The sequence below is a fragment of the Macaca thibetana genome, chromosome 11 (assembly GCF_024542745.1).
Source record: "Macaca thibetana thibetana isolate TM-01 chromosome 11, ASM2454274v1, whole genome shotgun sequence".
Classification (NCBI taxonomy): Eukaryota; Metazoa; Chordata; class Mammalia; order Primates; family Cercopithecidae; genus Macaca; species Macaca thibetana.
In genome coordinates, this window is record NC_065588.1 from 59,210,653 (window position 1) to 59,234,156 (window position 23,504).

General features: G+C 40.2%; 1 protein-coding gene across 1 annotated transcript in view; it reads right to left on the reverse strand.

Annotated features, from left to right (window-relative positions):
* PPM1H (protein phosphatase, Mg2+/Mn2+ dependent 1H) overlaps positions 1-23,504 on the reverse strand; it is a 1,465,797-nt gene that overhangs the window by 169,998 nt on the left and 1,272,295 nt on the right. The window contains exon 3 of the mRNA XM_050748428.1: positions 16,751-16,916. Coding sequence (XP_050604385.1) covers positions 16,751-16,916 — 166 coding nt within the window. The remainder of the gene's footprint in view (positions 1-16,750; positions 16,917-23,504) is intronic.

A 23,504-nucleotide genomic window follows, 5' to 3' on the forward strand; every position in this document is an offset into this window, starting at 1 on the left:
TGTTCAGATACTCTGCTCTGCAGTGGAGGAAAAAAGTCCCTTAATTTCATATACCTTAATGAATATGCTGCTTCCTTCTCAGAATATGACAATATGAAATGCAGGTTTCTTTGGCTGAATTCCTCCAACATAATGAGACAGTAAGGTGCAGGATAGGTTTAGTAAGTTTGGCTTTTGTTTTTAAATGGCAGTTTAGACCTGTCTTAAAATATTAATTTATAAAAGAAAGTACAAAGTTTGTAACAGTTTTTGCTAAACTGCATTGTGACTTATTCTAGAATCAACTTGGGAATATTCTTAAACTATTAGTTATACATCAACAACTTCTCCCTAAATTAGTTTATGGAAAAAACGTAAGTACTGTGAAATAATACTGAAGTGCAGTTGCCAATCCACTATTAGAAACAACAACAACAATAGATAATATTTATTGAGCACTTACCCCATGCACTATTCTAAGCACTTTTCATATTTTAACTTACTTTGCTCTAATAAGCCTATGAAATAGCACCTATTATCAACAATTTACAGACGGGAAAATTGAGGTATGGAGAAGCCAACTGACTTGCACATGATAACACATCTAGTAAGGGGCAGAGACAGGATTCAAACTCAGGTATTCATGCTTATCCAATCAGAAGGCTTTTTTTTTCTTCCCATGGTTTATGCAAACGATGGTCTTTCTATAATTTAGCAAGAAAATGGACTATGAAGAGAAGATGATCATTTCATTTTAGCTCTGTTTTTCACCTTAGTAAGAGCTATTACAGTTTCTGAGTTGACAGGGGACACTGCTAACTAACTCCCATATCAAAAGAGAAACCATAATGGAAATGAAAAAATATTTAGCATCAAATTTTATTGAAATTATACATATCAACATTAGGAGTTATTCTTCCTTGATGTCTGACTTTCCCCAAGAGATTTTCCTGCTCTATGTCTCAACTGCTAATGGATACAGAGGCAGCATGGTGTAAGTCTAGATGCTGAGGCCAGACTGCCTGGGTTCAATCAACATGTACACTTTCTAGCTCCGTGCCTCAGCTTCCTCATCAGTCAAAAAAAAGCAATAATAATACATATTTAGGCACATATTACAGTTTGGGCACTCCTAATCCAAAAGTCTGGAAAATGCTCTGAAATCCAAAACTTTTGAGCACGGATATGACATCACAAGTGGAGAATTCTACACCTGATCTCCATGAGTCATGGTAGAAGCACAGGCACACTACATCTCGTTTATTTAGCAACCCCAAGGAAAAGAAAACTACCTTCAGGTTATGTGTATAAGGTGCATACAAAATACGAATGAATTTTGTGTTTAAACTTGGGTCTCATTCCCAAGATATCTCATTATGTATACGTAAATAGTCCAAAATCTGAAAAAATCTGAAATCCAAAACACTTCTGGTTTCAGGCATTTTGGATAAGGGATACTCAGCCTATATGAGGTTAAATGAATTAATACTGGCAAGGCACTAAAATCAGTGTCTGGTACATGAGTCCTGAGTATTATTTATTTATTTAAAGAAGAAATGAAAGAAGAAAATAAAGTTTATTGCCCCTGACAATGTTCTTCCCACTTAAAGCTGTGGGAAGTCAGATTATAAGTGAAGCAAGAAGAAATTTCCATCTCAACATAATTTATTTTCCTTGCACCTTACATTTTGCCACAGTGGGAAACTATAGTAAAACCATGTTGTGTTCTCAGCTACTATGTACATCTTGGTCAAACCTGGTCTTCAGAGTCATCCAACACCCACCAAGAAGGGATCTTTAAAGGGACTCCAGCTGACATCAGTCTCCTCAATTCCTAGGTATAAAATAATCCATCTTAATCACTGGCAAGAGTTCTATGTCCCTAGAACTAAAAGAGTTTTGAAAGAAACCACTGCATTACTGACAAAACAAACAAACAAACAAACAAAACTGGCCAGGTGCAGTGGTTCATGCCTATAATCCCAGCACTTTGGGAGGCCGTGGTGGGCGGATCACAAGGTCAGGAGATCCAGACCATCCTGGCTAACACGGTGAAACCCCGTCTCTACTAAAAATACAAAAACTTAGCCAGGCGTGGTGGTGGGCGCCTCTAGTCCCAGCTACTCGGGAGGCTGAGGCAGGAGAATGGCATGAACCCAGGAGGCGGAGCTTGCAGTGGGCCAAGATCGCACCACTGAACTACAGCCTGGGCGACAGAGCGAGACCTTGCCTCAAAGAAAAAAAATTTAAAAATCTAAGAAGAAAAGAAAATTCTTATTTTCTTCATATGAGCAGAACAAGGAACAAAATGTTAGCATAATAAAATGAGATGACTAAAAGGCTGCTCCTATTACATTTTTATAGCTGACATCCTTGCAGGGAGCCAACTGCCCGATGAGGGCCAAACATTCCAAAGGGCCGCTGTTGTAGAACCAGAAGTAATCTTCATGTCACGTTTTGGGGGTGAAAGAGTACTTCTTACAACAACAGATAAAAAGAATGGCAAATGGCTCAAAACCTCAGTTCAGAAAGTTGAAATAGTCCCTTTCTCATGTTCCTTTTGCCTCTCCCTGCCCCATTTTGATTCTATTTGCCTGGAGTTCCCACAGTGCTGCCCTGTCCTCTGCTGAGAAAGATAATCAGCTTTCCTCTCCCCTGCTGATGGTCTTGGCTGAGATGCTGACACAGCCCTCTCCTGTTATTGTAATTAGACACTGAACTAGCAGATACTGAAACCACACACTTTGATGTGTTTTGGCTAAATTAAACAACACAAGGGTGCTCCTAAGGAAGTAGACTTAGAATGCATGTGTTCAGAAGTCTAGTCTCAAGTCAAAAACAATCTGTTCCAAATAGGGAGTCAGATGTGGGCAAAAAAATGCCCTGGTTATGGCCACAATACCCTAAATATTTCCCACCTACGCATCTTATGTAAGTACATGCACTTCTTATCTTAATGCTAGGTTATGACAAGCCGTTCACAGTGATCTCTTTCTCCTTCCACAGAGAAGTCACCTGGTACCGTCCTCCTCTTATCTCATTCCTGGAATGACTAAATATTTGGAAACTAAAAAGCAAAGTCTCTTGGAAAAGCTGTGTTTTCACCTGAGGATGGCAATCAGTGTGATAAATAAAGACTCTTTATAACCTTCCAAGTCAAAGGAAAGAAAACCTAGCAATGGTGATTCATGTCCACAAATCTTGAGCTGGTTAATTTAAAAGCCTTCTGTGGGAATCAGGCGGCCGTTGGGAATAAGGTGTTCTCCTCAACAAGCTTACAGCAGCTTTCCTAAGAGACAGTGTCATGAAAGTGTCTTTTGGAAGTGCTAGAATTGTAGACATCCTTCTTTCCTGCCCACCCATCCTATATTCCCAAATCAGTACCCAGAGGTATAGGCATGTTAAGAGGCTTGCACATTGCCACAGAGTATCTATTTGCTCTCTGCCAGACTGTGGGCTTACAACTCTTCACATTAAGCTACCCCAAAATGATCCAGGCACAAGAAAAGTTCCACCTTCATTTGTCACTGAGAACATCCTTCTCTACTACACTACATACCCGCTTCATCAAATATCTCAAAATGTTGCTCTCTTATTTTTTTTGGGACAGAGTCTTGCTCTGCCACCCAGGCTGGAGTGCAGTGGCGTGATCTCGGCTCACTGCAAGCTCCGCCTCCCGGGTTCGCACCATTCTCCTGCCTCAGCCTCCCAAGAAGCTGGGAATACAGGTGCATGCTGCCAAGCCCAGCTAATTTTCTGTATTTCAGAAGAGACGGGGTTTCACTGTGTTGCCCAGGCTAGTCGCGAACTCCTGAGCTCGGGCAATCCGCCCGCCTTGGCTTCCCAAAGTGCTGGGATTACAGGCGTGAGCCACTGCGCCCAGCCAAAATGTTGCTTTCTTAACCCCAAAGGAGAAATGCTTATTGTTTCTGTATTATAAGTTATATCACTAAACTCTTAATTAAAAAAAAAAAACAAAAACAAAACAAAACCTAGATCTATTAGAGAGTGTTGGAGATGGAGACTAGAAAAATTCAACCACATTCGCTTGCATTTCTTCAGGCTAAAATACTACAGGGCAGAACACCTTAAAACATTTAAATTTGAGTGCCTTTTGTTTGTTGTTGTTGTTGTTTTACTTCTTTCAGACATTGCTTCTTTAGCTCCTGATCCAGATGGAACCTGAAATTAATTTGTATTTTTTTTCTTGTAAGTCAGGTGCCACTGTCAAGAGCTCAAACACGAGTCCGTTCCTGGATGGCCTAACGGAAACAGCTCCAGTCTGCAGCTCCCAGCATGATCGACGCAGAAGACTGTGATTTCTGCATTTCAAACTGAGGTACCTGCTTCATCTCATTAGGACTGGTTGGACAGTGGGTGCAGCCCACAGAGGGCGAGCAGAAGCAGGGCAGGGCATTACCTCACCCGGGAAGTGCAAGGGGTCAGGGAATTCCCTTTCCTAGCTAAGGGAAGCCATGACAGACTGTACCTGGAAAATCAGGACACTTCTGCCCAAATACCGCTCTTTTCCAATGGCCTTAACAAATGGCACACCAGGAGATTATATCCTGTGCCTGGCTCAGCGGGTCCCACGCTCACGGAGTCTTGCTCACTGCTAGCACAGCAGTCTGAGATCCACTGGTGAGGCAGCAGCCTAGCAGGGGGAGGGGCGTCCACCATTGCTGAGGCTTGAGTAGGTAAACAAAGCAGCTGGGGAAGCTCAAACTGGGCAGAGCCTACCACAGCTCTGCAAGGCCTGCTGCCTCTGTAGACCCCACCTCTGGGGGCAGGGCATAGCTGAACAAAAGGCAGCAGAAACTTCTGCAGACTTAAACATCCCTGTCTGACAGCTCTGAAGAGAGCAGTGGTTCTCCCAGCACAGTGTTTGAGCTCTGAGAACGGACAGACTGCCTCCTCAAGTGGGTCCCTGACCCCCATGTAGCATAACTGGGAGACATCTCCCAGTAGGGGCCGACTGACACTTCATACAGGTGGGTGCCCCTCTGGGACTAAGCTTCCAGAGGAAGGACCAGGCAGCAATATTTGCTGTTCTGCAGCCTCCGCTGGTGATACCCAGGCAAACAGGGTCTGGAGTGGAACTCCAGGAAACTCCAGCAGACCTGCAGCTGAGAGACCTGACTCTTAGAAGGAAAACTAACAAACAGAAAGGAATAGCATCAACATCAACAAAAAGGACATCCACACCAAAACCCCATCTGTAGGTCACTAGCATCAAAGACCAAAGGTAGATAAAACCACAAAGATGGGCAGAAACCAGAGCAGAAAAGCTGAAAATTCTAAAAACCAGAGCTTCTCCTCAAAGGATCGCAGCTCCTCTCCAGCAACGGAACAAAGTTGGATGGAGAATGACTTTGACGAGCTGACAGAAGTAGGCTTCAGAAGGTCGGTAATAACAAACTTCTCTGAGATAAATGAGGATGTTTGAACCCATCGCAAAGAAGCTAAAAACCTTGAGAAAAGATTAGATAAATGGCTAACTAGAATAAACAGTGTAGAGAAGACCCTAAATGACCTGATGGAGCTGAAAACTATGGCACAAGAACTACGTGACACATGCACAAGCTTCAGTAGCCAATTCGATCAACTGGAAGAAAGGGTATCAGTGACTGAAGATCAAATTAATGAAATAAAGCGAGAAGCAAAGTGTAGAGAAAACAAAGTAAAAAGAAATGAACAAAGCCTCCAAGAAATATGAGACTATGTGAAAAGACCAAATCTACATTTGATTGGTGTACCTGAAAGTGATGGGGAGAATGGAATCAAGTTGGAAAACACTCTGCAGGGTAAGATCCAGGAGAAGTTCCCCAGCCTAGCAAGGCAGGCCAACATTCAAATTCAGGAAACACAGAGAACACCACAAAGATACTCCTCGAGAAGAGCAACCCCAAGACACATAATTGTCAGATTCACCAAGGTTGAAATGAAGGAAAAAATGTTAAGGGCAGCCAGAAAGAAAGGTTACCCACAAAGGGAAGCCAATCAGACCAACAGCAGATCTCTCAGCAGAAACCCTACAAGTCAGCAGAGAATGAGGGCCAATATTCAACATTCTTAAATAAAAGAATTTTCAACCCAGAATTTCATATCCAGACAAACTAAGCTTCATAAGTGAAGGAGAAATAAAATCCTCTACAGACAAGCAAATGCTGAAAGATTTTGTCACCACCAGGCCTGCCTTACAAGAGCTCCTGAAGGAAGCACTAAACATGGAAAGGAACAACTGGTACCAGCCACTGCAAAAACATACCAAATTGTAAAGACCACTGATGCCAGGAAGAAACTGCATCAACTAATGGGCAAAATAACCAGCTAACATCATAATGACAGGATCAAATTCACACATAACAATATTAACTTTGAATGTGAATGGGCTAAATGCTCCAATTAAAAGACACAGACTGGCAAATTGGATAGAGTCAAGACCCATCAGTGTGCTGTATTCAGGAGACCCATCTCATGTGCAGAGACACACATAGACTCAAAATAAAGGGGTGGAGGAAGATCTACCAAGCAAATGCAAAGAAAAAAAAAAAAAGCAGGGTTGCAATCCTAGTCTCTGATAAAACAGACTTTAAATCCACAAAGATCAAGAGAGACAAAGAAGGCCATTACATAATGGTAAAGGGATTAATTCAACAAGAAGAGCTAACTATCCTAAATATGTATGCACCCAATACAGGAGCACCCAGATTCATAAAGCAAGTCCTTACGGACCTACAAAGAGACTTAGACTCCCACACAATAATAATGGGAGACTTTAACACCCCACTGTCAATATTAGATCAATGAGACAGAAGGTTAACAAGGATATCCAGGACTCAAACTCAGCTCTGCACTAAGCGGACCTAACAGACATCTACAGAACTCTCCACCCCAAATCAACAGACCATAACATTCTTCTCAGCACATCACACTTATTCCAAAATAGTTGGAAGTAAAGCACTCCTCAGCAAATGTAAAAGAACAGAAATCACAACAAACTGTCTCTCAGACCACAGTGCAATCAAATTAGAACTCAGGATTAAGAAACTCACTCAAAATCGCACAACTACATGGAAACTGAATAACCTGCTCCTGAATGACTATTGGGTAAATAACAAAATGAAGGCAGAAATAAAGATGTTCTTTGAAACCAATGAGAACAAAGACACTACATACCAGAATCTCCAGGACACATTTAAAGTGGTGTGTAGAGGGAAATTTATAGCGCTAAATGCCCACAAGAGAAAGCAGGAAAGATCTAAAATTGACATCCTAACATCACAATTAAAAGAACTAGAGAAGCAAGAGCAAACAAATTCAAAAGCTAGCAGAAGGCAAGAAATAACTAAGATCAGAACAAAACTGAAGGAGATAGAGACACAAAGAACTCTTCAAAAAATCAATGAATTCAGGAGCTGGTGTTTTGAAAAGATCAACAGAATTGTTAGACTGCTAGCAAGACTAATAGAGAAGAAAAGAGAGAAGAATCAAGTAGATGTAATAAAAAATGATAAACGGGATATCACCACCAATCCCATAGAAATACAAACTACTATTAGAGAATATTATAAACACCTCTACGCAAATAAACTAGAAAATCTAGAAGAAATGGATAAATTCCTGGACACGTACACCCTCCAAAGACTAAACCAGGAAGAAGTTGACTCTCTGAATAGACCAATAACAGGCTCTGAAATTGAGGAAATAAATAGCCTACCAACCAAAAACAGTCCAGGACCAGAGGGATTCACAGCTGAATTCTACCAGAGGTACAAAAAGGAGCTAGTACCATTCCTTCTGAAACTTCCAATCAATAGAAAAAGAGGGAACCCTCCCTAACTCATTCTATGAGGCCAGCATCATCCTGATACCAAAGCCCGGCAGAGACACAACAAAAAAAGAGCATTTTAGACCAATATCCCTGATGAACATCAATGGGAAAATCCTCAATAAAATACTGGCAAACCACATCCAGCAGCTCATCAAAAAGCTTATCCATCACGGTCAAGTCGGCTTCATCTCTGGGATGCAAGGCTGGTTCAACATAAGCAATCAATAAATGTAATCCATCACATAAACAGAACCAATGACAAAAACCACATGATTACCTCAATAGATGCAGATGAGGAAAATAGATTACCTCAAAAGATGCCTTTGACAAAATCCAACAACTCTTCATGCTAAAAACTCTCAATAAACTAGGTATTGATGGAACGTATCTCAAAATAATAAAAGCTATTTATGACAAACCGATGATCAATATCATACTGAATGAGCAAAAACTGGAAGCATTCCCTTTGAAAACTGGCACAAGACAGGCATGCCTTCTCTCACCACTCCTATTCAACGTAGTGTTGGAAGTTCTGGTGAGGGCAATCAGGCAAGAGAAAGAAATAAAGTGTATTCAATTAGGAAATGAGGAAGTCAAATTGTCCCTGTTTGCAGATGACATGATTGTATATTTAGAAAACCCCACCATCTCAGCCCAAAATCTCCTTAAGCTGATAAGCAACTTCAGCAAAGTCTCAGGATACAAAATCAATGTGCAAAAAACATAAGCATTCCTATATACCAATAACAGACAGAGAGCTAAATCATGAGTGAATTTCCATTCACAATTGCTACAAAGAGAATAAAATACCTAGGAATCCAACTTACAAAGGATGTGAAGGACCTCTTCAAGGAGAACTACAAACCACTGCTCAATGAAATAAAAGAGGACACAAACAAATGGAAGAACATTCCATGCTCATGGATAGGAAGAATCAATATCGTGACAATGGCCATACTGCCCAAAGTAATTTATAGATTCAATGCCATCCCCATCAAGCTTCCAATGACTTTCTTCACAGAACTGATAAAAACTACTTTAAAGTTCATATGGAACCAAAAAGGAGCCCACATTGCCAAGACAATCCTAAGCCAAAAGAACAAAGCTGGAGGCATCATGCTACCTGACTTCAAACTACACTACAAGGCTAGAGTAACTAAAACAGCATGGTATTGGTACCAAAAGAGAGAGAGAGACCAATGCAACAGAACAGAGGCCTCAGAAATAACACCACACACCTACAACCATCTGATCTTTGACAAACCTGACAAAAACAAGACATGGGGAAAGGATTCTCTATGTAATAAATGGTGCTGGGAAAACTGGCTAGCCATATGTAGAAAGCTGAAACTGGATCCCTTCTGTACACCTTATACAAAAATTAATTCAAGATGGATTAAAGACTTAAATGTTAGACCTAAAATCATAAAAAGCCTAGAAGAAAACCTAGGCAATACCATTCAGGACATAGGCATGGGCAAGGACTTCATGACTAAAACACCAAAAGCAATGGCAACAAAAGCCAAAATAGACAAATGGGATCTAATTAAACTGAAGAGCTTCTGCACAGCAAAAGAAACTACCATCAGAGTGAAAAGGCAACCAACAGAATGGGAGAACATTTTTGCAGTCTACCCATCTGACAAAGGGCTAATATCCAGAATCTACAAAGAAGCAAATTGACAAGAAAACAAAAAAAATCAAAAAGTGGGCAAAAGATATGAACAGACACTTCTTAAAAGAAGACATTTATGCAGCCAACACACACATGAAAAAAATGCTCATCATCACTGATCATCAGAGAAATGCAAATCAAAACCACAATGAGATACCATCTCACACCAGTTAGAATGGCGATCATTAAAAAGTCAGGAAACAACAGGTGCTGGAGAGGATGTGGAGAAATAGGAACACTTTTACACTGTTGGTGGGAGTGTAAACTAGTTCAACCATTGTGGAAGAGAGTGTGGTGATTCCTCAAGGATCTAGAACTAGAAATACCATTTGAGCCACCCATCCCATTACTGGGTATATACCCAAAGGATTATAAATTATGCTGCTATAAAGACACATGCACACGTATGTTTATTGTGGCACTATTCACAATAGCAAAAACTTGGAACCAACCTGAATGTCCATCAGCGATAGACTGGATTAAGAAAATGTGGCACATATACACCATGGAATACTATGCAGCCATAAAAAAGGATGAGTTCATGTCCTTTGTAGGGACAAGGATGAAGCTGGAAACCATCATTCTCAGCAAACTATCACAAGGCTAGAAAACCAAATACCACATGTTCTCACTCATAGGTGGGAATTGAACAATGAGAACACTTGGACAGAGGGTGGGGAACATCATACATCGGGGCCTGTCATGGGGTGGGGGGAGGGAGAGGGATAGCATTAGGAGAAATACCTAATGAAAATGATGAGTTAATGGGTGCAGCACACCAACATGGCACATGTATACCTATGTAACAAACCTGCACGTTGTGCACATGTACCCTAGAACTTAAAGTATAATTTAAAAAAAAATAAAATAAAATACCAAATTACCACCAATTACATTACAATAAAAAAAAAAAAAAAAAAAAAAAAAAAAAAAAGGGAGCTCAAACACAGGAAATGACATTCCTTCAGTCAATGCCTCATGGAAGCCAAGAGAGGCAGAAAACAGTTACATTATTTTCTCTACCAAAAAAAAAAAAAAAAACGTTTTTAAGATTTGCTTTAAAATGGGAGGCTGAAAGATTATGTGTATAACAGGATAAAATAATTCTTTATGAATTGGCATTTGGGATGGCTAAGGGTTGCCTTAAAATCTTTACACCAATTCATAATAATCTGTAGTAGAAAAGGCCATCTCACTGGGTGCAGTGGCTCACGTCTGTACTCCCAACACTTCAGGAGCCTGAGGTGAGCAGATTACCTGAGGTCAGAAGTTCAAGACCAGCCTGGCCAACATAGCGAAACCCCGTCTCTACTAAAAATACAAAAATTAGCTGGGCATGGTGGTGCTTGCCTGTAATCCCAGCTACTCAGGAGGCTAAGGCAAGAGAAGAGCTTGAACCTGGGAGGCAAAGGTTGCAGTGAGCTGGGATTATGCCATTGCACTCCAGCCTGGGCGACAGAGTGAGACTTCATCTCAAAAAAAGAAAAGGTCATCTCGTTGCTACCCAGCTACCATATGGCCACTCAATATAATAAAGGTCATCAAATATAAAGTCACACTTCTATTGAAATCCTCTGTACATCACTGATGTTTCTAACAAATAAGAAATCCCTATAATAATGTTTTCCATGGTAAATTTCATGTTACTTTATTAAAAATTTTAGGTTTTCTTTAATCTCCAAGGAAGGTGAGGTATATTATACATGAAATAAGTCTTTTGAAAACATATATTTTGACTTTACTAAATTTACAGGGGACAAAAGAGGTCAAGAAAGGAGGGAGAAATAAACCATATGTATTCCAGAGGGACTCCATGCCTCTTCGGTTTGCCAGCCTTCATGCCTGTCAACTCTGTTTGCAGATATTATTTATCCTGTTGTTCCATTTTTTGCTTATAACATTATATGTCCACTTTTCCCATCCTTATCTTTCTTATCACTGTGTGGCCCACGCCATAGATACCTTCCCTCTTCATAGTACCCCTCTCTTCTTGGAGCTTCTAGAACCCCACTGTGATCATGTTTCTATTACACACTTTTATACCTTCTGTGTCACCTAAGCCACTTCTATGGCTTCAACTATAATTTTCAATCTTGTAACTCCTTAAATCTAAGCCTCCCTAGGCTTGTGCATGAGCTCCAAACCCTTATTTCTAATTTCCTACAAAACATTTTCACCTGGAAAGGTAGAATCAGAATCAGTACACTCAAAACTCAGGTCATCATCTCTGCCCATCCCCTTACCATCCAATGGTCCACTTTTCAATGACCAGCACCTAGTGGCTAAGCCTGGTATCTTCATCTTCCCCCTGTTCCAGGCAGTTGGTCATCTGATCACCTCAACTGTATATCTCACTTAATCTCTTCTGAGCCTGTCCCTTGCACTGATCAGTGCCTTATTTTAAGCTGTTATCATCTCTCACCCATATTTCTGCATGAGCCTCCTAACTAGCCTCCCAGCCTCTAGGTTTGGACTCCTGGCCTTCCCAAGTCAGCCTTCCCACTGCCATCACTGTCTTGAGTCATCTTGCCCTTGTCCAAAATAATTTGGTAAAAATCCCAGCTTATTATGGTATATGATGACCCTTGTGATGCCCGCTTACTCTTCCTGTCTTGCCAACCCTCCAAGAGACCACATATTTTCCAAAACACTGGAAGACATACGTCATGTGCTCTCATGCCAATCTGTCTTTGCCTATACATGTTCCTTCTACAAGAAACCCCCGTTTCTCTTGTTTGTTTGCTTCACTCCTATTCACTTTCCAAGATCCCAGGTCAAATGTCACTTTCTCAAAGAAGAGTTTCCTAACCTTACCCATCCCCTTCTCCTTGGTTGTTCCCCAAATCATCATGACCAATCTGAGTCAGATTTTCCTACAACCTGGGCTTTTCGTCTGTCTCTGAAAACTCACTCCATTGTAGTACCACTGCCAATGACTCTCCCCACTTGACTTAGCACTAGGAAGATGGGAACTATGTTGTGTTTTGTCTCCTTATCCCAAATCTCAGCATGCAGACTCAGGGTTCAATATGTTCACTGGGTGAAGGAACAAGAAGGGTGGGTACAATCTGCTTTGTCTCTGCAGATGTTTTCTTGCCGTAAGCCCTGTATGCTCACCATCCTTTCCTAAGTGCTACTATATTTGAGTTTTACCACTAAGGGGATGTCTTCTAGATGGGAAAAATCACTGGCCACTTTCAACTAGTGTGTCCAGGGTCCTCTGCTAGTAAATTACAGAAGTGGAAGCCAAAGTCTTGACAGTGACCTTCAATGTCCTTCCCGACTGGCTCACTCCACTCCTATGACTTTTCTGACAACATTTCCTGAAATCCAGGCTTTACAATATTTCTGCTCCAGCCACACAGACCTCCTTCCTAAACCTTGAGAACATAGGGCCGGCTCCCGCCTTGGGGTCTTTCAATTGTCCAGAATGATAAATGCTCTTCCTTCAAATAGCTGCAATTTCAAATCTTTGCCCAAATGTCACCTTCTCAGTGATGCCTTCTTTACCCCAGCCCCTTCAGACTTCCTATTTTCTGTGTTCCCCACTTCGTTTTGTAATCTTCATAGTGTCTATCATCTGACACACTATATTTTGTCTCCCGCTACGAATGGAAGCTCCCTCTAAGTAGGGATTTTGTCTATTTCATTCCCTGCCAAATCTCCAGCATCCAGTCCTCAGTACACAGCAGTTGCTCAGTGATTTATCTTCCACACTAGGTAATGGTTTTCAAGTTTTTAAAAAGCAAAACAAAAGTAACAACAAAACAGACAACCCAATTTTTAAAATGGGCAAAGGACTTGAATAGACATTTCTCTGAAGAACGTATACAAAGGCCAATACACAATGAAAAAATGCTCAACATCACTAATCATCAGGGAAATGCAAACCAAAACTGCAGTGAAATACCACCTCACACCCATTAGAATGATTACAATTAAAAAAAAAACAACAACAGAAAACAAGTGCTGGTGAACACATGGAGAAATAGGAACCCTACTCCATTGTTGGTAGGAATGTAAAATGGAGCAGCCACTGTGAAAAACTGTGGTAGTCCCTCAAAAAATTAAACAGAATTATCACATGATTCATCAAATCCTCATCTAGATATACAGCCAAAAGAATTGAAAGCAGGGACTCAAAGAGATATTTGTTCACCTATGTTCACGACAGCATTATTCAGAATAGCTGAAAGGTAAAAAATTCTGGTTCACATTACAACATGGGTAAAACCTTGAGAACATTATGCTAAGTGAAATAAGCCAGGTACAAAAGGACAAATATTGTATGATTCTACTTATGTGAGGTACCTGCAGTGGTCAACTCACAAAGACAGGAAATAGATTGGTGGGCACCAAGGGAGGAAAGAATGGAGAGTTAAGTGTTTAATGAATACTGAGTTTCAGTTTGAGAACCTGAAAAAGTTCTGGAGATGATGATGGTGATGGATGTACAAACATGTGAATATACATAATGCCACTGAACTATATGCCTAAAATTGGTAAATTTTATGTTATGTACATTTTACCAATTAAAAATTTAACAATTTTAAAAAAGAAAAAGCAGCTCAACTTGTCTTAAACTCAGTAAGAAGCCTAATAGGTAAAGCAGATAGAAGTGAAGGGGGCCGCGGTCGGAGCCGGAAATGGAGCACCAGGGTGTCTCCACTCTGCTGGCCCCTTGCTCTTGGAGGATGGACCCCACAAAGATTGGGAACCACCACAGGGGAGGGTTACAGCTCCATCCTAGAGTGCTTATGCACTGGTTTCACTGTTCTTAAGGACAAGAAGTTAAAAAGTCACCCCGGCTCCATTTCTAGAAGGAACTTAGTAAAAAGGAAAAATACCATCACCAACTGGCCTTGGGCCAAACGTCAACACTGACTGATTTTTATAGAGATCACTTTATATCCCAGGGACAGGGGGAAAATATCAGCAGAAAGAGCAACACTAAGTCACTGGTGCCCATATTGAATGATCATGAACACCTTCCTTACACTTTCCGAGCCCTTTCCCATAATAACAATCCTCAAAACAATCCTGTCAAGCAGATATGAAAGGAATTATGTAATCTCCAATTCACAAGTGAAGAAACATAGAAAGTTCAGTCATAGAGAATAACCGAAGTGGGACTGACCTCAGGATAATCACTGACGCTTATTACAGATTTATTAAGACATTAAGACACTTGCTCAACATTTTTCATGGACTACTGCAGTTCACATTTCCAATCAGCCTCCTTCTACCATTTGGTAGTTACTGCTGTTATTCCTTTTTATTTTATGTATTTATTTAATTTTTTTGAGACGGAGTCTCGCTCTGTTGCCCAGGGTGGAGTGCAGTGGTGCGATCTCGCCTCACTGCAAGCTCCACCTTCCGGGTTCACGCCATTCTCCCACCTCAGCCTCCTGAGTAGCTGGGACTACAGGCGCCCGCCACCACGCCCGGCTAGTTTTTTGTATTTTTAGTAGAGACGGGGTTTCACCGTGTTAGCCAGGATGGTCTCGATCTCCTGACCTCGTGATCTGCCCACCTTGTTCTTCCAAAGTGCTGGGATTACAGGCGTGAGCCACCGCGCCCGGCCTGTTATTCCTTTTTAGCGTAGACAAAACTGAGGCTCAAAGAATAACCATCCCAAAATTAAGTAGCTAAAGTGGTAGACTGCACAGTCACCTCACTCCAGGGCCTGTGCACTTAACCATCACCATTCTATACTGCCCATCTGGCTCTTCAGCTCTGGTTTGGAAAAGACCTTCCTTCAACCTAGAAAATATGTACAGTTGATAAATCCCCATAAATCAACTTTAAATTAAACTAGTACTAACAAAATAAATCAATACTTATTATTCCCTAAGCATAGATGTAATGAGACACTATTACTTTCTTTTTTTTTTTTTTTTTGAGACAAAGTCTCCCTCTGTCGCCCAGGCTGGAGTGCAGTGGCCCGATATTGGCTCACTGCAAGCTCCGCCTCCTGGGTTCACGCCATTCTTCCGCCTCAGCCTCCAGAGTAGCTGGGACTACAGGCGCCCGCCACCACACCTGGCTAATTTTTTGTAGTTTTAGTAGAGAAGGGGTTTCACCGTGTTAGCCAGGGTGGTCTCAATCTCCTGACCTCATGATCCGCCTGCCTCGGCCTCCCACAGTACTGGGATTACAGGCGTGAGCCACCACGCCCAGCTGCAATGAGATACTATTTCTAAAACTAAGAAAAGATTCCTAGATCTTTTAAAATCCTATGAAAATTTTTACAGAAAAATATCCTCAAGACAATCAGAATGAATAGTTATGTTTAGGTCAGTCCATTCTGTGTCTCCTGATTTTCCCAGGAAACATCTCTCTATAAAGCACATCATCTGCTGACAGAGTGTCGATGACTCCCCGTCCTTTGCTGAGAGCTTCTTCAGAGCTTTCTGAGGATATGTCTGCTTTATTCTCCAGAAACTGGAGACAGGAGAAATATTTTGTGGTTTTTCAACATTGTTCAGTCTGCAAGGCCACCCCAAGGGCTGCAAGAGTTTTGGGTCAATTGAAATAGATATTTATTTGGAAGAACATCAGCCACGGGCTGCAAATGGACAACTATCATGGGCAAGCAAGGAGGAGAAAGGGGCACAGTCATGGCAGGGCTCGAAGCAACAGCCAGAGTTACTTCCATCTCTCATGAGAGGCTTTCGGACTATTTCCTTACAAAGACCTAGAAGTGGCTCCTCTGAAACCATCAAACATTATATTTACATATAAATTTATATATAAATTACATATATTATATCAATATATAAATTTATATATAAATTATATATGTTATATTAATACATAAATTTATATATAATTATATATTTATAATATAATTATATAATTATATATTTTATATATAATTATATATTTATATATAAATTATATATTTATATATAAATTGTATATACAAATTATATATATAAATTATATATATACATTTATTACATAATATATATGTATATACAAATTATATATATAAATTATTACAACAAGAGCTAGATACATATGGTGTGGGTGTTTCATTTACTTTGTGTTAAAAACCTAACCACAAGCTGGTCATACATGTGTCGCCTTCAGCTTGGTATGTGTGATACCGTGACCACAGGCCCGCCACCCCACTAACTCTGGGGACACTGCTTTCTCACTTGCATTCCAGACTTAGGTGAAGTCCTAATGTCTTCCATCAGGACCAAAGTGTGTGCCATTCCTCTTACCTGAAAATCAAGGATCAAGAAGGGGCTTACCGAGTTCTCCTTCAGCTGCAGCCCTTCCCCATTGGGAAGGGAGGACCGTCTCTTGGATGAGTTCCTGTTTGGGGTTGAGGTCATAGCCCCTGCCTTCTTCTTCACAGTGAGCACCTCACAGCTGGCTTGGTCTTCATTGTGTGTGCTCTTCCCGGCATTGATAACCCTGGAGAAGAAGCCGGAAAAGCTGGTCAGACAGATAAAGCTGAGGGCACAGTCCCTTGTGAAGGGTAAGCCAAGACAGTCTCTACAACTGGCCCAGAACTACAGCCCTGCTTAATGCAAAGAACATTATGGTCTTAGTATTTTATGTTCCCAAAGAAATGAAAAATTTTAAATGGCATTATGTTAGCACTCATTAAAATATTTACTAAAGAAGTTGTTTTGAGACCTGTTCACCGGCAGGTGTCTGATAGATGTGATCAACTACACTAATCCATTTTAGTCAAAACACATGAGGCAATCACTCTTTCAGGGTAAGGAGCCCAAATGTTTTGGCAATTACAATGAAGACAGATAATCTGGCTCAGGGAATTCTGTTTCACTTCTCCAGGAGATAAACAGCAAAACCACCATCAATCTTATCAAGGTACATGGCAGTAATTTACAGCATGTCGTAAAAATCCAAGAGAACAGAGAACCATATTTCACTACTGCCATACCCATTTTTGTTTTACACAAAGGCAAGCAAAGGAATCAAAGGTTTACTCTTTTAAAACTATTTTTAACTCTTTGTCTTTTTTCATGTAGAATAATACTCATCACACTGGGCTACAGGCACTCTGATTTGGACACCAACACACATAGTAATAAGACACGTTGACACTGCTTTGCTCGAATTACTAAATGTTTTAAGCATAGAAACGCTTCAGGAAAACATGCTGCATCATTCATGCACCTTTTTCTCTATCAGGTGACTATAGACTCAATTCTTGGGTTTCCGCACCGCTTTCTTCTTAAGTAATTAAGCAGCAGCTACAACAGATTTCCTTAAAGACTGCTCCTTGATCTGCCACAAGCTTCAACAGTGTCACAGTCCTGACAGAGTGCGTGTGGAGTTTATGGAACTCAGTAGCAAGGAAAGAAAAGGTGTTTGTTTCTTCTTTTTAAGGTAAGCTAAATAAAAATTCACTCTATAAGTGTGGTGTGTACACTGCTCTATTAATTGAGTTGCACAGCCTCCTAACAGTTAAAATCATTATTTTCAAATGACTTTTTAAAAACCTTTTAATTCTACAATAATTATAGGCTCAGAGTAAATTGCAAAAATGTAGAGTCCCATGTATCTTTTGACAAATTCCCCAAACGGTAACATCTTATATAAAACAGTGCAATATCAAAACTGAGAAAATGACATTGATACAATACTCTCTCCCAGACTCCTGACCTTATTCAAATTTCAACAGTTCTTACATCAAATAGCTTTTAAAAACGGTATCGATTTCCATAAGCTAACACACACATGCCACAACCAAACAGGAAATGGAAAGCAAATTGAGATTTGAGTGCCACAAGATCTAAGCGAGTGTGTTTCAAGCACGCTTCTGCCAAACTCTGGAACTCTATGGAGGTGTTTCAGACATTTTAACATTTTCTTTGTTTTTAAAATGTATACAAATTTTTTAAAAATGCAATAATTTAAAAGTTCATTCCCATCTGTACATGTGATCAAATAAATGCAAGTTGACATTTTCTGGGCGGCTTTAGCATATTAAGCCATCTATCTTTTCAATTGACCATATCATTGATTGGAAGGAGAATTATTTTTTTAAATTACTATTTGCAATTACTCATCCGAAAGTTCTAACAAAAAGATCTTATCGGTCATCTATTTCCTCAATTGCAAATTTCTGTATTAATCAAAATTGCTTCACTGGTCCTATCAGGTTTACTATGAATTTCAACTTAATAATATTTTTATAAACAAAAGCCTATGTTTACTCATTTCACATATTACAGTATTTCCCGAGATTTGTCTTTAAGTAGACTGTTGCTTACAAAGTTTGACAATTGTCCTGGGGCTTGTGTAAGGAGGTGGGAATCCTTGCTGATCTGAGGTCAAATTGGACTCGGGTGCTTATCATACACTCTCACGGGCTGAGCAGTGGGGAAAGGGAGGATTCAATGTCTATTTTCTTGCCCCACCTTCACTGTCTCTCCTCTAAGGAAAGACATTTTCATATGGCTTAAGGATAAAATGTAAATATTTAAGGACACAATGAGGCTACCTGTGTGATGGTGATTAATTCTACCTTTACTGCCTGAGCTAAGTAACTTAACCCAAGCCCCACAGCCAGGAAGTGGCACAGATGGTGTTCAGAATGAGCCTATCTTGACCCCTAACCCAACCTCTTCCTATTGTGCCCTGGGGACATCAGTCTGTGATGGGCTGAGCTGGACTGTGGGGAAGCATAGAGTAAACAAATCAGGCAAGGTCTGGTCCAGGCCTGAGAGGAAGGGGAATTCTTTCCCAGCATCTCTGGCTATTGGAGGAGTCTGGGAAAAAGGCCCAGGAAAGAGGAAAGAACAGGTGGCTCAGATCTGCCTGTCCCTAGAGAAGCTAATGCTATCCAGGCTAAGTCACTAGGGGGCCTGCTGCTGAAGCTCATAGTACAGAACATACATTCATCTGGAACATCCCTTTTACATCTCTCCTCAGAGAACCAAACCAGGCAGAGGAAGGAGGTCCGAAATACCACCTGCCTCCTCTCAGTCACTGGTGGTGACTTCCCAAGCAACATGCATGTTTGGGGTGGATTGTTTACTGGGTGATGTTATACCACCGTGGTGTCCCAAATGAGCACCTTCCCTGGGGAAAGCTCAAGTGGAGGTTCAGCTGGGAAAACTTGTTCATGACCACCATCCCTCCATACTGTCGTCCATATAAGATCCTGGCTGCTATTTCCAGAACTTGGCATCACTCTGACCACTGGCACCTAATCTTGGGCTGTAGAAAGGTGTTTTTTCCTTTTGGTTCTGTTTTTTGAACCAAAAAAGCATTGCTGATCTCCAATAGCTACATGCCAGGCTGACTCATCCACCACTGCCGTTTCCAGCAGACAACAAAGCTACTATAATTACATAAATCATGAATTCCTGTCCTCTTAACGTGCTTCGTCTCTCATCTTTCTCTCAGTGGTTACTAAACTCCAAAGTTGACCTAACTTCAGCAAAAGGTCTTAGAAACTTCATTGCATGCATATGAGAAATCAGTGACCTGGAAGACTGTGAATGGCGCAAGGTCACACAGCTAAATGTGAACACACTTTTGAGTTCTGAGAGCTTTCTGCATCAGCTCTCGGGTTTTATTTTCCTATTGTGCATCTATTCTTGTTGGTGCTTGGTTCAGAGGTCTGTCCTGCAATGACTCAAACCCAGAGAACTGTGAAAGAACAATTACTGGTGCCCTTACTTTGCCATTTCATGTTGAACGTAGCTTATGAATAGCACTAGTGAAGTATCAGTCAGAAATGTCAATCTAATGGGAAGATGGCAGTCCCAGCTCTGTAAGCCTGTTTTGTCAGAAACCTGATTACCATTCAGATGATAAAATACTAATTTAAATATTAAATTTTATTTTTTAAATTTATTTTTATTTATTTATTTATTTATTTACTATTATTATACTTTAAGTTCTAGGGTACATGTGCATAACATGCAGGTTTGTTACATATGTATACTTGTGCCATGTTGCTGTGCTGCACCCATCAACTCGTCAGCACCCATCAACTCGTCATTTACATCAGGTATAACTCCCAATGCAATCCCTCCCCCCTCCCCCCTCCCCATGATAGGCCCCGGTGTGTGATGTCCCCCTTCCCGAGTCCAAGTGATCTCATTGTTCAGTTCCCACCTATGAGTGAGAACATGCGGTGTTTGGTTTTCTGTTCTTGTGATAGTTTGCTAAGAATGATGGTTTCCAGCTGCATCCATGTCCCTACAAAGGACACAAAGTCATCCTTTTTTATGGCTGCATAGTATTCCATAGTGTATATGTGCCACATTTTCTTAATCCAGTCTGTCACTGATGGACATTTGGGTTGATTCCAAGTCTTTGCTATTGTGAATAGTGCTGCAATAAACATACGTGTGCATGTGTCTTTATAGCAGCATGATTTATAATCCTTTGGGTATATACCCAGTAATGGGATGGCTGGGTCATATGGTACATCTAGTTCTAGATCCTTGAGGAATCGCCATACTGTTTTCCATAATGGTTGAACTAGTTTACAATCCCACCAACAGTGTAAAAGTGTTCCTATTTCTCCACATCCTCTCCAGCACCTGTTGTTTCCTGACTTTTTAATGATCACCATTCTAACTGGTGTGAGATGGTCTCTCATTGTGGTTTTGATTTGCATTTCTCTGATGGCCAGTGATGATGAGCATTTTTTCATGTGTCTGTTGGCTGTAAGAATGTCTTCTTTTGAGGTATGTCTGTTCATATCCTTTGCCCACTTTTTGATGGGGTTGTTTGGAGGCATCACGCTACCTGACTTCAAACTATACTACAAGGCTACAGTAACCAAAACAGCATGGTACTGGTACCAAAACAGAGATATAGACCAATGGAACAGAACACAGTCCTCAGAAATAATACCACACATCTACAGCCATCTGATCTTTGATAAACCTGAGAGAAACAAGAAATGGGGAAAGGATTCCCTATTTAATAAATGGTGCTGGGAAAATTGGCTAGCCATAAGTAGAAATCTGAAACTGGATCCTTTCCTTACTCCTTATACGAAAATTAATTCAAGATGGATTAGAGACTTAAATGTTAGACCTAATACCATAAAAACCCTAGAGGAAAACCTAGGTAGTACCATTCAGGACATAGGCATGGGCAAAGACTTCATGTCTAAAACACCAAAAGCAACGGCAGCAAAAGCCAAAATTGACAAATGGGATCTCATTAAACTAAGGAGCTTCTGTACAGCAAAAGAAACTACCATCAGAGTGAACAGGCAACCTACAGAATGGGAGAAAATTTTTGCAATCTACTCATCTGACAAAGGGCTAATATCCAGAACCTACAAAGAACTCAAACAAATTTACAAGAAAAAAACAAACAACCCCATCAAAAAGTGGGCAAAGGATATGAATAGACATTTCTCAAAAGACATTCATACAGCCAACAGACACATGAAAAAATGCTCATCATCACTGGCCATCAGAGAAATGCAAATCAAAACCACAATGAGATACCAAATATTAAATTTTAAATATCAATTTAAAGTCACTGTTTTTTTGTTGTTCAAAAAAACAAAAAACAAACAAACAAAACCCCACGACTCTTATTCCCTATTTTATATTAGTTCAACTTTCCTTCTTCACACAGCTTTAGTAGAAAGGCCTAATTCTTCTCAATCTCATTTGGCTCTAACAAGTTTGACCAGTATCAACTTAAATATTTTATTTTGCACTTCAAAGGTAAATGCTTTGTTTACTAAATGTAAACAAAATCTTTAATTTTATAAAAAGTAATTGAGAAAAACTTTGTTTCTCAAGCTGAGGAGCACCATGCTGTTAACAGATTCAACAGTTTCCTTAAAGGCAAGCAGGTGGACCGGGGCACCACTCCCTGGCTGTGTGCTCCGGCACAAAGTCTGTGCCACCTTGAGGTCAACAGGAAAGACGACTATACTATCTACATTGTTGGCCTAAACAATACTTGCCCATGATGCTCATTTTGAAGGCTTTAAAAAAATGCTGGTCGACCATGAATCATCATACCTTTGGTCACATTATTTTCCAGTTTACAAAGAGGGAAAGTATTTTTCTGGAAATTAAACTGGAGGTAATAAGTCATGGTGGTTCTTAACAAAAACTATCTCCCTAGAATACAGCACAAAGCAGGTACCCAACACATGTTTACTGAATGAATGAATCTGACAGAAATCAACTCTGCTACTTCCTAGATCTGGATAACAGTATCTCATATTTGTTGAGAACTATGTATGAGCCAGAGACTGCTGTTAGTATTTTGTAGAAAGTAATTAGCTCATTTCATCCTCTTGTCAACTCTATAAGGTATCTGCCACTGTTACTCCCTTTTTAAACGAAGTTACAGCTAGTGACTGGCAGAGTAGTTTGGTCAAGTTACTTAACTTTTGCAAATCTCACTTCCTTAGCTGTACTTCATGGATTAAATTCTATGAGTTACTAAGATTTTGTGTGTGTGTGCGTGTGTGTGTGTGTGATCACAATTAAAGACGTGGTTAATTTTGAAGTTAGGTTTAAATTCAAGTAGGAAAAATGTTATAAGTTGAAAGGGGAAGCAGAGCTACTGTCTCCTCAATATGGAAATTTTATACCCAGTTTATTCAATTCTTAGAACAACAACAAGACACATCTGCTCTGGGAGAGACACGTGGCAAAGTTAAATTTATTTAGGTACTGCTTTAACCTACCAGCCTACCTTCAATTGAACCAAAACCCCTAAAATTTTTCCCTTTGTGAAAATAGGTAAACACAGACCTTTACAAACTTGAAAGTAAAAAATCCTGTATGTGTATCAGATACACCTTGAAATTATAACCTAAATCTCAGGCATGAACATGCACTGAGATCGTAACAATAGCAGAATCTACTTAAAAAGAGCAAACAATTCATTCTGTGTTACCATGACACACTTGGGAAACTCATTTTTCTTCTATTTGTGAAATACTCTAGTCAATTTATTTTGTAATCATCACCACCTCAATTTCAGCAGAAAAGTCTTGCTTTTACATGCGACTGTTATAAACCTGAC